The following is a 16140-nucleotide window of genomic DNA, read 5'->3' as shown; positions in this document are numbered from 1 at the left end:
GTCTGTAGTAGTTAACAGGTTATTATCCACACCAGTCTGTTAACAGGTTATTATCCACACCAGTCTGTAGTAGTTAACAGGTTATTATCCACACCAGTCTGTTAACAGGTTATTATCCACACCAGTCTGTTAACAGGTTATTATCCACACCAGTCTGTAGTAGTTAACAGGTTATTATCCACACCAGTCTGTTAACAGGTTATTATCCACACCAGTCTGTAGTAGTTAACAGGTTATTATCCACACCAGTCTGTAGTAGTTAACAGGTTATTATCCACACCAGTCTGTAGTAGTTAACAGGTTATTATCCACACCAGTCTGTAGTAGTTAACAGGTTATTATCCACACCAGTCTGTTAACAGGTTATTATCCACACCAGTCTGTTAACAGGTTATTATCCACACCAGTCTGTAGTAGTTAACAGGTTATTATCCACACCAGTCTGTTAACAGGTTATTATCCACACCAGTCTGTAGTAGTTAACAGGTTATTATCCACACCAGTCTGTTAACAGGTTATTATCCACACCAGTCTGTAGTAGTTAACAGGTTATTATCCACACCAGTCTGTAGTAGTTAACAGGTTATTATCCACACCAGTCTGTTAACAGGTTATTATCCACACCAGTCTGTTAACAGGTTATTATCCACACCAGTCTGTTAACAGGTTATTATCCACACCAGTCTGTTAACAGGTTGTTATCCACACCAGTCTGTAGTAGTTAACAGGTTATTATCCACACCAGTCTGTAGTAGTTAACAGGTTATTATCCACACCAGTCTGTTAACAGGTTATTATCCACACCAGTCTGTAGTAGTTAACAGGTTATTATCCACACCAGTCTGTTAACAGGTTATTATCCACACCAGTCTGTAGTAGTTAACAGGTTATTATCCACACCAGTCTGTTAACAGGTTATTATCCACACCAGTCTGTAGTAGTTAACAGGTTATTATCCACACCAGTCTGTAGTAGTTAACAGGTTATTATCCACACCAGTCTGTTAACAGGTTATTATCCACACCAGTCTGTTAACAGGTTATTATCCACACCAGTCTGTTAACAGGTTATTATCCACACCAGTCTGTAGTAGTTAACAGGTTATTATCCACACCAGTCTGTAGTAGTTAACAGGTTATTATCCACACCACTCTGTTAACAGGTTATTATCCACACCAGTCTGTAGTAGTTAACAGGTTATTATCCACACCAGTCTGTTAACAGGTTATTATCCACACCAGTCTGTTAACAGGTTATTATCCACACCAGTCTGTAGTAGTTAACAGGTTATTATCCACACCAGTCTGTTAACAGGTTATTATCCACACCAGTCTGTAGTAGTTAACAGGTTATTATCCACACCAGTCTGTTAACAGGTTATTATCCACACCAGTCTGTTAACAGGTTATTATCCACACCAGTCTGTTAACAGGTTATTATCCACACCAGTCTGTTAACAGGTTATTATCCACACCAGTCTGTTGTAGTTAACAGGTTATTATCCACACCAGTCTGTTAACAGGTTATTATCCACACCAGTCTGTTAACAGGTTATTATCCACACCAGTCTGTAGTAGTTAACAGGTTATTATCCACACCAGTCTGTTAACAGGTTATTATCCACACCAGTCTGTAGTAGTTAACAGGTTATTATCCACACCAGTCTGTAGTAGTTAACAGGTTATTATCCACACCAGTCTGTTAACAGGTTATTATCCACACCAGTCTGTTAACAGGTTATTATCCACACCAGTCTGTAGTAGTTAACAGGTTATTATCCACACCAGTCTGTTAACAGGTTATTATCCACACCAGTCTGTAGTAGTTAACAGGTTATTATCCACACCAGTCTGTAGTAGTTAACAGGTTATTATCCACACCAGTCTGTAGTAGTTAACAGGTTATTATCCACACCAGTCTGTAGTAGTTAACAGGTTATTATCCACACCAGTCTGTTAACAGGTTATTATCCACACCAGTCTGTTAACAGGTTATTATCCACACCAGTCTGTAGTAGTTAACAGGTTATTATCCACACCAGTCTGTTAACAGGTTATTATCCACACCAGTCTGTAGTAGTTAACAGGTTATTATCCACACCAGTCTGTTAACAGGTTATTATCCACACCAGTCTGTAGTAGTTAACAGGTTATTATCCACACCAGTCTGTAGTAGTTAACAGGTTATTATCCACACCAGTCTGTTAACAGGTTATTATCCACACCAGTCTGTTAACAGGTTATTATCCACACCAGTCTGTTAACAGGTTATTATCCACACCAGTCTGTTAACAGGTTGTTATCCACACCAGTCTGTAGTAGTTAACAGGTTATTATCCACACCAGTCTGTAGTAGTTAACAGGTTATTATCCACACCAGTCTGTTAACAGGTTATTATCCACACCAGTCTGTAGTAGTTAACAGGTTATTATCCACACCAGTCTGTTAACAGGTTATTATCCACACCAGTCTGTAGTAGTTAACAGGTTATTATCCACACCAGTCTGTTAACAGGTTATTATCCACACCAGTCTGTAGTAGTTAACAGGTTATTATCCACACCAGTCTGTAGTAGTTAACAGGTTATTATCCACACCAGTCTGTTAACAGGTTATTATCCACACCAGTCTGTTAACAGGTTATTATCCACACCAGTCTGTTAACAGGTTATTATCCACACCAGTCTGTTAACAGGTTATTATCCACACCAGTCTGTTAACAGGTTATTATCCACACCAGTCTGTTAACAGGTTATTATCCACACCAGTCTGTTAACAGGTTATTATCCACACCAGTCTGTAGTAGTTAACAGGTTATTTTCCAGACCTATCTGTTAACAGGTTATTATCCACACCAGTCTGTTAACAGGTTATTATCCACACCAGTCTGTTAACAGGTTATTATCCACACCAGTCTGTAGTAGTTAACAGTTTATTATCCACACCAGTCTGTTAACAGGTTATTATCCACACCAGTCTGTTAACAGGTTATTATCCACACCAGTCTGTAGTAGTTAACAGGTTATTATCCACACCAGTCTGTAGTAGTTAACAGGTTATTATCCACACCAGTCTGTAGTAGTTAACAGGTTATTATCCACACCAGTCTGTAGTAGTTAACAGGTTATTTTCCAGACCTATCTGTTAACAGGTTATTATCCACACCAGTCTGTTAACAGGTTATTATCCACACCAGTCTGTTAACAGGTTATTATCCACACCAGTCTGTAGTAGTTAACAGTTTATTATCCACACCAGTCTGTTAACAGGTTATTATCCACACCAGTCTGTTAACAGGTTATTATCCACACCAGTCTGTAGTAGTTAACAGGTTATTATCCACACCAGTCTGTTAACAGGTTATTATCCACACCAGTCTGTAGTAGTTAACAGGTTATTATCCACACCAGTCTGTAGTAGTTAACAGGTTATTATCCACACCAGTCTGTAGTAGTTAACAGGTTATTATCCACACCAGTCTGTTAACAGGTTATTATCCACACCAGTCTGTAGTAGTTAACAGGTTATTATCCACACCAGTCTGTAGTAGTTAACAGGTTATTATCCACACCAGTCTGTAGTAGTTAACAGGTTATTATCCACACCAGTTTGTTAACAGGTTATTATCCACACCAGTCTGTTAACAGGTTATTATCCACACCAGTCTGTTAACAGGTTATTATCCACACCAGTCTGTAGTAGTTAACAGGTTATTATCCATTGTAGTTCTCTGTAATGAACCCCAGTCTGTAGTCGAGAATTGACGGTGTACTTCCTCCTCCCATCCTGCAGGTGGCGCCCTACCTCCAGAGAGCCCCGGGATTCCAGGACCTGCAGGGGGTTTGGAGCAGGTGATTATTCACATTGAAATGAATTGAGACTGTGTTTCTGCTACACATTGAAATGAATTGAGACTGTGTTTCTGGTACACATTGAAATGAATTGAGACTGTGTTTCTGGTACACATTGGAATGAATTGAGACTGTGTTTCTGGTACACATTGAAATGAATTGAGACTGTGTTTCTGGTACACATTGAAATGAATTGAGACTGTGTTTCTGATACACAATGAAATGAATTGAGACTGTGTTTCTGATACACATTGAAATGAATTGAGACTGTGTTTCTGATACACATTGAAATGAATTGAGACTGTGTTTCTGGTACACATTGAAATGAATTGAGACTGTGTTTCTGATACACATTGAAATGAATTGAGACTGTGTTTCTGGTACACATTGAAATGAATTGAGACTGTGTTTCTGATACACATTGAAATGAATTGAGACTGTGTTTCTGATACACATTGAAATGAATTGAGACTGTGTTTCTGATACACATTGAAATGAATTGAGACTGTGTTTCTGGTACACATTGAAATGAATTGAGACTGTGTTTCTGATACACATTGAAATGAATTGAGACTGTGTTTCTGGTACACATTGAAATGAATTGAGACTGTGTTTCTGATACACATTGAAATGAATTGAGACTGTGTTTCTGGTACACATTGAAATGAATTGAGACTGTGTTTCTGATACACATTGAAATGAATTGAGACTGTGTTTCTGATACACATTGAAATGAATTGAGACTGTGTTTCTGGTACACATTGAAATGAATTGAGACTGTGTTTCTGGTACACATTGAAATGAATTGAGACTGTGTTTCTGGTACACATTGAAATGAATTGAGACTGTGTTTCTGGTACACATTGGAATGAATTGAGACTGTGTTTCTGGTACACATTGAAATGAATTGAGACTGTGTTTCTGGTACACATTGAAATGAATTGAGACTGTGTTTCTGGTACACATTGAAATGAATTGAGACTGTGTTTCTGATACACATTGAAATGAATTGAGACTGTGTTTCTGATACATAATGAAATGAATTGAGACTGTGTTTCTGGTACACATTGAAATGAATTGAGACTGTGTTTCTGGTACACATTGAAATGAATTGAGACTGTGTTTCTGATACACATTGAAATGAATTGAGACTGTGTTTCTGATACACATTGAAATGAATTGAGACTGTGTTTCTGATACATAATGAAATGAATTGAGACTGTGTTTCTGGTACACATTGAAATGAATTGAGACTGTGTTTCTGGTACACATTGAAATGAATTGAGACTGTGTTTCTGATACACATTGAAATGAATTGAGACTGTGTTTCTGGTACACATTGAAATGAATTGAGACTGTGTTTCTGATACACATTGAAATGAATTGAGACTGTGTTTCTGATACATAATGAAATGAATTGAGACTGTGTTTCTGGTACACATTGAAATGAATTGAGACTGTGTTTCTGGTACACATTGAAATGAATTGTGACTGTGTTTCTGATACACATTGAAATGAATTGAGACTGTGTTTCTGATACACATTGAAATGAATTGAGACTGTGTTTCTGGTACACATTGAAATGAATTGAGACTGTGTTTCTGGTACACATTGAAATGAATTGAGACTGTGTTTCTGGTACACATTGAAATGAATTGAGACTGTGTTTCTGGTACACATTGAAATGAATTGAGACTGTGTTTCTGATACACATTGAAATGAATTGAGACTGTGTTTCTGATACACAATGAAATTAAACACAGACTGTCAATCAGGAAACTCTGTTATGTTGTGGTGGACAGCCATTATATGTGCTTAACGGGAAACTGGTAAAATGATGTTTGTAGTGTCGCTAGCCACTGAATGGCCACTGAATTCACTACCACTGTCAGCATGCAGTCGGAGCTAAAACCACATTTGGAGCTAACTAGCGCTCTGAAATCTGACCCTGATGTCTACAGAAGATGGTAGTTTTATTCATAACATGGCTAACAGAGCTAGCTAACATACACTTAGAGAAAACAAGTTACATTAAGTGGCTAGCTCGCTTGCGTCAGCGCAGTTGGGTGGTCAATGAGACAGAGGGCTAACTAACCAGATGAGCTAGCTAAAAAATGTACCAAAAGTGTACACTCATGACCAGTTTATTAGGTGTGATTAATATATTAAACTATCCTCTAGAGGTACAGAGTGTGATTAATATATTGAACTATCCTCTAGAGGTACAGAGTGTGATTAATATATTAAACCTCTAGAGGTACAGAGTGTGATTAATATATTAAACCTCTAGAGGTACAGAGTGTGATTAATATATTAAACTATCCTCTAGAGCACATATGTCAGAGTCAAGGCCCGCGGGCCACATCCGGCCCGCGAGAAGGTTTTTTACGGCCCCTGGGATGATCTTGATTTATTATTAGAACCGGCCCGCAGACCGCAGCAAGCCGGCAGCCCGCAGATCTTTTACACGCACCAATACTACATTTCCCACAATGCAACGGTGACGCACCGAGCAGTAGGCTGCTTCATTTCAATATTTATTGGCACAGCAGTCGTCAGCATCACAGTAAAATTAACTTTCAGATACCCATCAAAAATGGCAAAACGGAAGGTGGACACTGAGAACCGGGGTTTCAAACAAGGTGGGAGTCGGAGTATATGTTCACGGAGGTAGCTGGAAAACCTGTGTGTCTTCTGTGTGGAGAAAGTGTGGCGGTACTGAAAGAGTATAATCTGAGACGACATTATGAAACGAAACACGCGGACAAAAACAAGAATATGGACATGGAACAAAGGCTACAAAAGGCAGAGGAATTAAAACGAGGCCTCAAATCTCGACAGGCTCTGTTCAAAAAAGCCAAATCACAAGGCCAGGCTGCTGTCAAGGCCAGTTTTATTTTGGCAGAAGAGATCGCTAAATCAGCCCGGCCATTTACGGAGGGGGATTTCATCAAAAACTGCATGATTAAAGTTTGTGACGAAGTTTGCCCAGAAAAAAGACAACTCTTTTTAAATGTGAGTCTGAGCAGAAACACCATTGCCGAGAGAGTAGACCAGTTGTCCATCAATCTAAAAGAGCAGCTTGTGAAAAAGGGAAAAGATTTCATTGCATATTCCTTGGCTGTGGATGAGAGCACCGACATTTCTGACATTGCCCAGTTGTCAATTTTCATCCGCGGAGTGGACTCCAGCCTAAGCGTGACAGAGGAGTTTTTGGCTTTACGTCCTATGCATGGCACAACTACGGGGCATGATTTGTATGAAGAGGTGTCAAGATGTGTAAATGAGATGGAGCTGCCTTGGGAAAAACTCGTGGGTTTGAAAACCGACGGAGCACCTGCGATGTGTGGACACAGGAGCGGACTGGTGGCGAAGATACGGGAAAAGATGCAAGAGGAAAACGCGACAGGTGAGCTGACAGCTTATCATTGTATCATACACCAGGAAGCGTTGTGCTTGAAAATGGAGCATGTAATGAGCATCATCACGCGCACAGTTAACTTTATCAGAGCCAAAGGTTTGAATCACCGCCAGTTCAAGGCATTTCTGACGGAGTTAGAAACGGAGCATGGTGATTTGCCTTATCACACAGAGGTGCGATGGCTAAGCCAGGGAAAGGTGCTTCAAAGATGTTTCGAGCTTCGTGAGGAGATTTGTCTGTTCTTGGACAGCAAAGGGAAAGACACAACACAACTCCGAGACGAAATGTTTCTGTGTGAAATGGCTTTTCTGTGTGACATTACGAGTCATCTGAATGCAATGAACTTGCAGCTGCAGGGTCGGGATCATGTCATCTCTGATATGTACAGTACAGTGAAGGCATTTAAAACCAAACTGACTCTGTGGGAGACGCAGATGCGGAAAGAAAATTTGAGCCACTTTCCCAGCTGCCAGACCATGAAAGAGAAGCTCTCTACCAGTGCGTTCCCGAGCGCACAGTTGGCTGATAAAATAGGTATGCTTGCCGCTGACTTTCGACGCCGATTTGCTGACTTTGAAGCACAAAAAAGCAGGTTGGAACTGCTCGGTAACCCATTTGCTGTTGACGTGGAAAGCTCACCACCAAACCTCCAAATGGAGTTGATTGACCTCCAATGCAATGATGCACTGAGGGCAAAATATGCGGCAGTGGGTGCTGCGGAGTTCGCCCGTTTCCTCCCCGACACAATGCCCCAGCTGCGCATCCAGGCTGCTCAAACGTTGTCTATGTTTGGCAGCACATACCTGTGTGAACAACTTTTTTCTTTGATGAACCTGAACAAAACATCACACAGAAGTCGACTTACTGCTGAACACCTCCACTCAATTCTGAGGATTTCCTCAGCTCAGAGCCTTACCCCGAACATTGATGAACTTGTGGAAAAGATGGGACACCACCAAGTATCACCCTCAACCTCAAACAAGTGAACATTACTGTGCAATCACATATTTAGAGTTTTTACTCAGTTCAAGTTTAAAAGTTAAAGTTTAATATTTGTTTTCACTGCATGTTACTTCTCCTTAAACAAAGTGTTGTTTTTGATTAATAGATTTTTGCACTTTATTTTATTGTATTTCAATCCAATTATATTTTAAAAATATTTCAGTTGAGTGGATGATAGAAAATTGCTATTATTGTTTTTTTCTTTGAAGTAAATTTAGCCCACTTTTGCTAAAATAGAAAATATAGGCTACTGATGGTGCCTTGAATACCGGTTTCTTTCATTTAATGTTCATGTTATGGGGATTTTTATATAAAGGAAATTTGTCTTTTGTGTCTGTTGAAAATTAAAGATTACTGACAGAGCCATAAGAAAATATTGCTTTATTTATCTGATCATATTGGAATATATTTGTTAGGTTTTCAGTAGGTTCAATTAGGTTCACTAGACTATATGCGTCATTTAAAAATTTTTCAATGAACATTCGAACAGTCCGGCCCTCGGCTTGTAGCTAAATTTTTTATTTGGCCCTCCGTCCATTTGACTTTGACACCCCTGCTCTAGAGGTACAGAGTGTGATTAATATATTGAACTATCCTCTAGAGGTACAGAGTGTGATTAATATATTAAACCTCTAGAGATACAGAGTGTGATTAATATATTAAACCTCTAGAGGTACAGAGTGTGATTAATATATTAAACCTCTAGAGGTACAGAGTGTGATTAATATATTAAACTATCCTCTAGAGGTACAGAGTGTGATTAATATATTAAACCTCTAGAGGTACAGAGTGTGATTAATATATTAAACCTCTAGAGATACAGAGTGTGATTAATATATTAAACCTCTAGTGGTACAGAGTGTGATTAATATATTAAACTATCCTCTAGAGGTACAGAGTGTGATTAATATATTAAACCTCTAGAGGTACAGAGTGTGATTAATATATTTAACCTCTAGAGGTACAGTGTGATTAATATATTAAACTATCCTCTAGAGGTACAGAGTGTGATTAATATATTAAACCTCTAGAGGTACAGAGTGTGATTAATATATTAAACCTCTAGAGGTACAGAGTGTGATTAATATATTAAACCTCTAGTGGTACAGAGTGTGATTAATATATTAAACCTCTAGAGGTACAGAGTGTGATTAATATATTAAACTATCCTCTAGAGGTACAGAGTGTGATTAATATATTGAACTATCCTCTAGAGGTACAGAGTGTGATTAATATATTAAACCTCTAGAGGTACAGAGTGTGATTAATATATTAAACCTCTAGAGGTACAGAGTGTGATTAATATATTGAACTATCCTCTAGAGGTACAGAGTGTGATTAATATATTAAACTATCCTCTAGAGGTACAGAGTGTGATTAATATATTAAACCTCTAGAGGTACAGAGTGTGATTAATATATTGAACTATCCTCTAGAGGTACAGAGTGTGATTAATATATTAAACCTCTAGAGGTACAGAGTGTGATTAATATATTAAACCTCTAGAGGTACAGAGTGTGATTAATATATTAAACTATCCTCTAGTGGTACAGAGTGTGATTAATATATTAAACCTCTAGAGGTACAGAGTGTGATTAATATATTAAACCTCTAGAGGTACAGAGTGTGATTAATATATTAAACCTCTAGAGGTACAGAGTGTGATTAATATATTAAACCTCTAGAGGTACAGAGTGTGATTAATATATTAAACTATCCTCTAGAGGTACAGAGTGTGATTAATATATTAAACCTCTAGAGGTACAGAGTGTGATTAATATATTAAACCTCTAGAGGTACAGAGTGTGATTAATATATTAAACCTCTAGTGGTACAGAGTGTGATTAATATATTAAACTATCCTCTAGAGGTACAGAGTGTGATTAATATATTAAACCTCTAGAGGTACAGAGTGTGATTAATATATTTAACCTCTAGAGGTACAGTGTGATTAATATATTAAACTATCCTCTAGAGGTACAGAGTGTGATTAATATATTAAACCTCTAGAGGTACAGAGTGTGATTAATATATTAAACCTCTAGAGGTACAGAGTGTGATTAATATATTAAACCTCTAGTGGTACAGAGTGTGATTAATATATTAAACCTCTAGAGGTACAGAGTGTGATTAATATATTAAACTATCCTCTAGAGGTACAGAGTGTGATTAATATATTGAACTATCCTCTAGAGGTACAGAGTGTGATTAATATATTGAACTATCCTCTAGAGGTACAGAGTGTGATTAATATATTAAACTATCCTCTAGAGGTACAGAGTGTGATTAATATATTAAACCTCTAGAGGTACAGAGTGTGATTAATATATTGAACTATCCTCTAGAGGTACAGAGTGTGATTAATATATTAAACCTCTAGAGGTACAGAGTGTGATTAATATATTAAACCTCTAGAGGTACAGAGTGTGATTAATATATTAAACTATCCTCTAGTGGTACAGAGTGTGATTAATATATTAAACCTCTAGAGGTACAGAGTGTGATTAATATATTAAACCTCTAGTGGTACAGAGTGTGATTAATATATTAAACCTCTAGAGGTACAGAGTGTGATTAATATATTAAACCTCTAGAGGTACAGAGTGTGATTAATATATTAAACTATCCTCTAGAGATACAGAGTGTGATTAATATATTAAACCTCTAGAGGTACAGAGTGTGATTAATATATTAAACTATCCTCTAGAGGTACAGAGTGTGATTAATATATTAAACCTCTAGAGGTACAGAGTGTGATTAATATATTAAACTATCCTCTAGAGGTACAGAGTGTGATTAATATATTAAAACCTCTAGAGGTACAGAGTGTGATTAATATATTAAACCTCTAGAGGTACAGAGTGTGATTAATATATTAAACCTCTAGAGGTACAGAGTGTGATTAATATATTAAACTATCCTCTAGAGGTACAGAGTGTGATTAATATATTAAACCTCTAGTGGTACAGAGTGTGATTAATATATTGAACCTCTAGTGGTACAGAGTGTGATTAATATATTAAACCTCTAGTGGTACAGAGTGTGATTAATATATTAAACCTCTAGAGGTACAGAGTGTGATTAATATATTAAACCTCTAGAGGTACAGAGTGTGATTAATATATTAAACTATCCTCTAGAGGTACAGAGTGTGATTAATATATTAAACCTCTAGAGGTACAGAGTGTGATTAATATATTAAACCTCTAGAGGTACAGAGTGTGATTAATATATTAAACCTCTAGAGGTACAGAGTGTGATTAATATATTAAACCTCTAGTGGTACAGAGTGTGATTAATATATTAAACCTCTAGAGGTACAGAGTGTGATTAATATATTAAACTATCCTCTAGAGGTACAGAGTGTGATTAATATATTGAACTATCCTCTAGAGGTACAGAGTGTGATTAATATATTGAACTATCCTCTAGAGGTACAGAGTGTGATTAATATATTAAACCTCTAGAGGTACAGAGTGTGATTAATATATTAAACCTCTAGTGGTACAGAGTGTGATTAATATATTAAACTATCCTCTAGTGGTACAGAGTGTGATTAATATATTAAACCTCTAGAGGTACAGAGTGTGATTAATATATTAAACCTCTAGAGGTACAGAGTGTGATTAATATATTAAACCTCTAGAGGTACAGAGTGTGATTAATATATTAAACTATCCTCTAGAGGTACAGAGTGTGATTAATATATTAAACTATCCTCTAGAGGTACAGAGTGTGATTAATATATTAAAACCTCTAGAGGTACAGAGTGTGATTAATATATTAAACCTCTAGAGGTACAGAGTGTGATTAATATATTAAACCTCTAGAGGTACAGAGTGTGATTAATATATTAAACTATCCTCTAGAGGTACAGAGTGTGATTAATATATTAAACCTCTAGTGGTACAGAGTGTGATTAATATATTGAACCTCTAGTGGTACAGAGTGTGATTAATATATTAAACCTCTAGTGGTACAGAGTGTGATTAATATATTAAACCTCTAGAGGTACAGAGTGTGATTAATATATTAAACCTCTAGAGGTACAGAGTGTGATTAATATATTAAACTATCCTCTAGAGGTACAGAGTGTGATTAATATATTAAACCTCTAGAGGTACAGAGTGTGATTAATATATTAAACCTCTAGAGGTACAGAGTGTGATTAATATATTAAACCTCTAGAGGTACAGAGTGTGATTAATATATTAAACCTCTAGTGGTACAGAGTGTGATTAATATATTAAACCTCTAGAGGTACAGAGTGTGATTAATATATTAAACTATCCTCTAGAGGTACAGAGTGTGATTAATATATTGAACTATCCTCTAGAGGTACAGAGTGTGATTAATATATTGAACTATCCTCTAGAGGTACAGAGTGTGATTAATATATTAAACCTCTAGAGGTACAGAGTGTGATTAATATATTAAACCTCTAGTGGTACAGAGTGTGATTAATATATTAAACTATCCTCTAGTGGTACAGAGTGTGATTAATATATTAAACCTCTAGAGGTACAGAGTGTGATTAATATATTAAACCTCTAGAGGTACAGAGTGTGATTAATATATTAAACCTCTAGAGGTACAGAGTGTGATTAATATATTAAACTATCCTCTAGAGGTACAGAGTGTGATTAATATATTAAACTATCCTCTAGAGGTACAGAGTGTGATTAATATATTAAACCTCTAGAGGTACAGAGTGTGATTAATATATTAAACCTCTAGAGGTACAGAGTGTGATTAATATATTAAACTATCCTCTAGTGGTACAGAGTGTGATTAATATATTAAACCTCTAGAGGTACAGAGTGTGATTAATATATTAAACTATCCTCTAGTGGTACAGAGTGTGATTAATATATTAAACCTCTAGAGGTACAGAGTGTGATTAATATATTAAACCTCTAGAGGTACAGAATGTGATTAATATATTAAACCTCTAGAGGTACAGAGTGTGATTAATATATTAAACCTCTAGAGGTACAGAGTGTGATTAATATATTGAACCCCTAGAGGTACAGAGTGTGATTAATATATTAAACTATCCTCTAGAGGTACAGAGTGTGATTAATATATTAAACCTCTAGAGGTACAGAGTGTGATTAATATATTAAACCTCTAGAGGTACAGAGTGTGATTAATATATTAAACTATCCTCTAGAGGTACAGAGTGTGATTAATATATTAAACCTCTAGAGGTACAGAGTGTGATTAATATATTAAACCTCTAGAGGTACAGAGTGTGATTAATATATTAAACCTCTAGAGGTACAGAGTGTGATTAATATATTAAACCTCTAGAGGTACAGAGTGTGATTAATATATTAAACCTCTAGAGGTACAGAGTGTGATTAATATATTAAACCTCTAGAGGTACAGAGTGTGATTAATATATTAAACTATCCTCTAGAGGTACAGAGTGTGATTAATATATTAAACCTCTAGAGGTACAGAGTGTGATTAATATATTAAACCTCTAGTGGTACAGAGTGTGATTAATATATTAAACCTCTAGTGGTACAGAGTGTGATTAATATATTAAACCTCTAGAGGTACAGAGTGTGATTAATATATTAAACTATCCTCTAGAGATACAGAGTGTGATTAATATATTAAACCTCTAGAGGTTCAGAGTGTGATTAATATATTAAACTATCCTCTAGAGGTACAGAGTGTGATTAATATATTAAACCTCTAGAGGTACAGAGTGTGATTAATATATTAAACCTCTAGAGGTACAGAGTGTGATTAATATATTAAACCTCTAGAGGTACAGAGTGTGATTAATATATTAAACTATCCTCTAGAGGTCGAGTGGTGCAGAGTGTGGTGGTGTTTAGGACCTCAGGAGCGTTGGCCTGGCTGGGCGTATCAGGAGCGGGGTCTCTGCTGGAACGCACCGGATTGGCCCAGGCTGTCAGAGAGGGGCGGAGCTTCAGAGGGTCAAAGGTTACGAACGTTACTGTGGGAGGTGAGTCAGGGGTCTGCCAGACGGTGCAAGGTTTTGTTTTAGCCCAGCACTAATACCGCTCAACCAATGAACTGCTCCTCAAGGCCTTGCTCGGTGTAATTGGGTGTGTTAGTGCTGGGCTGTAACCAAAGCCTGCTCTGTTTGAGTTCTCCAGATCCTCAGAACTGTTCAACTATTAAACACTGTTAGCTTTTTGGTCAAAGCTTTTTGTTAAAAAATCTCTCTCTTCTTCTCTCCTCATCCCCTCTCCTTTTTCTCCTTCGCTCTCTTCTCTCTCCTCCTCTTTCTTCTCAATCTCCCTCTCTCCATTCTCTCCTTCCCTCTCTTCCTCTCTCCCTCTCTCCTCTCCCTCTCCGTTCTCTCGTTCCCTCTCTTCCTCTCTCCTCTCCCTCTCCGTTCTCTCGTTCCCTCTCTCCCTCTCCGTTCTCTCCTTCTCTCTCCTCCTCTTTCTTCTCAATCTCCCTCTCTCTTCTCTCCTTCCCTTTCTTCTCTCTCCTTCTCTCCTACTCTCCCTCTTTCCTTCCTACTCTCCTTCTTCTCTCCTCTCCATTCTCTCCATTCTCTCCTTCCTTCTGTTCTTCTCTCCCTTTCTCTTCTTCTCTCTCTCCTTTCTCTCCCTCCCTCCCTCTTTTCTTATCTTATCCTCTCCCTCTCCTTTCTCTCCTTCCCTCTTCTCTCTCCCTCTCTCTCCGTTCTTTCCTTCCCTCTATTCTCTCTCCTCCTCTCTCCCTCTCTTCTCTCCTCTCTCTCTCATTTCCTCTCTTCCTCTCTCCCTCTCTCCTCTCTCTCTCTCCGTTCTCTCGTTCCCTCTCTCCCTCTCCGTTCTCTCCTTCTCTCTCCTCTCTCCTTCCCTCTCCATTCTCTCCTTCTCTCTTCTTCCTTCTCTGTTCTCTCCTTCCCTCTCTTCTCTCTCCCTCTCCTCCTCCCCCAGGTGTGCAGGATGATGTGTGTTTGTGGTTGTTCAACTGCCCTGCAGCAGGTTTTGAGTGTTTGTCCAGACCAGGTCACATGGCCGTCTGTTCCTCGGTCTGTCACTCTGACTACTGTCACAACCAGGGCATCTGTACCCACCACCCTCACCAACCACCCCTCTGCCAGTAAGAACACACACACACACACACACACACACACACACACACACACACACACACACACACACACAGACAGTAAAAAGAGACATCACAAGACATGCTAATAAATGTACAGTGCCTTGTGAAAGTATTCGGCCCCCTTGAACTTTGCGACCTTTTGCCACATTTCAGGCTTCAAACATAAAGATATAAAACTGTATTTGTTTGTGAAGAATCAACAACAAGTGGGACACAATCATGAAGTGGAACGACATTTTTTGGATATTTCAAACTTTTTTGACAAATCACAAACTGAAAAATTGGGCGTGCAAAATTATTCAGCCCCCTTTAGTTAATTCTTTGTAGCGCCACCTTTTGCTGCGATTACAGCTGTAAGTCGCTTGGGGTATGTCTCTATCAGTTTTGCACATCGAGAGACTGAATTTTTTTCCCATTCCTCCTTGCAAAACAGCTCGAGCTCAGTGAGGTTGGATGGAGAGCATTTGTGAACAGCAGTTTTCAGTTCTTTCCACAGATTCTCGATTGGATTCAGGTCTGGACTTTGACTTGGCCATTCTAACACCTGGATATGTTTATTTTTGAACCATTACATTGTAGATTTTGATTTATGTTTTGGATCATTGTCTTGTTGGAAGACAAATCTCCGTCCCAGTCTCAGGTCTTTTGCAGACTCCATCAGGTTTTCTTCCAGAATGGTCCTGTATTTGGCTCCAATTTTAACCATCTTCTCTGTCCCTGCTGAAGAAAAGCAGGCCCAAACCATGATGCTGCCACCACCATGTTTGATAGTGGG

General features: G+C 37.9%; 1 protein-coding gene across 4 annotated transcripts in view; it reads left to right on the top strand.

Annotated features, from left to right (window-relative positions):
- Nucleotides 1–16140, top strand: part of LOC135529982 (uncharacterized) — a 33035-nt gene that overhangs the window by 4919 nt on the left and 11976 nt on the right. For all 4 annotated transcript variants that reach the window (XM_064958379.1, XM_064958378.1, XM_064958377.1 and 1 more), the window contains exons 3-5: nt 3792–3850; nt 14093–14256; nt 15188–15353. In XM_064958379.1, the coding sequence (XP_064814451.1) occupies nt 3792–3850; nt 14093–14256; nt 15188–15353 (389 nt within the window). The remainder of the gene's footprint in view (nt 1–3791; nt 3851–14092; nt 14257–15187; nt 15354–16140) is intronic.

Source organism: Oncorhynchus masou, unplaced genomic scaffold, assembly GCF_036934945.1.
Source record: "Oncorhynchus masou masou isolate Uvic2021 unplaced genomic scaffold, UVic_Omas_1.1 unplaced_scaffold_1227, whole genome shotgun sequence".
Classification (NCBI taxonomy): domain Eukaryota; kingdom Metazoa; phylum Chordata; class Actinopteri; order Salmoniformes; family Salmonidae; genus Oncorhynchus; species Oncorhynchus masou.
Note: the sequence above shows the minus strand (reverse complement) of the source record. Positions and strands in the feature narration are given on the sequence as shown.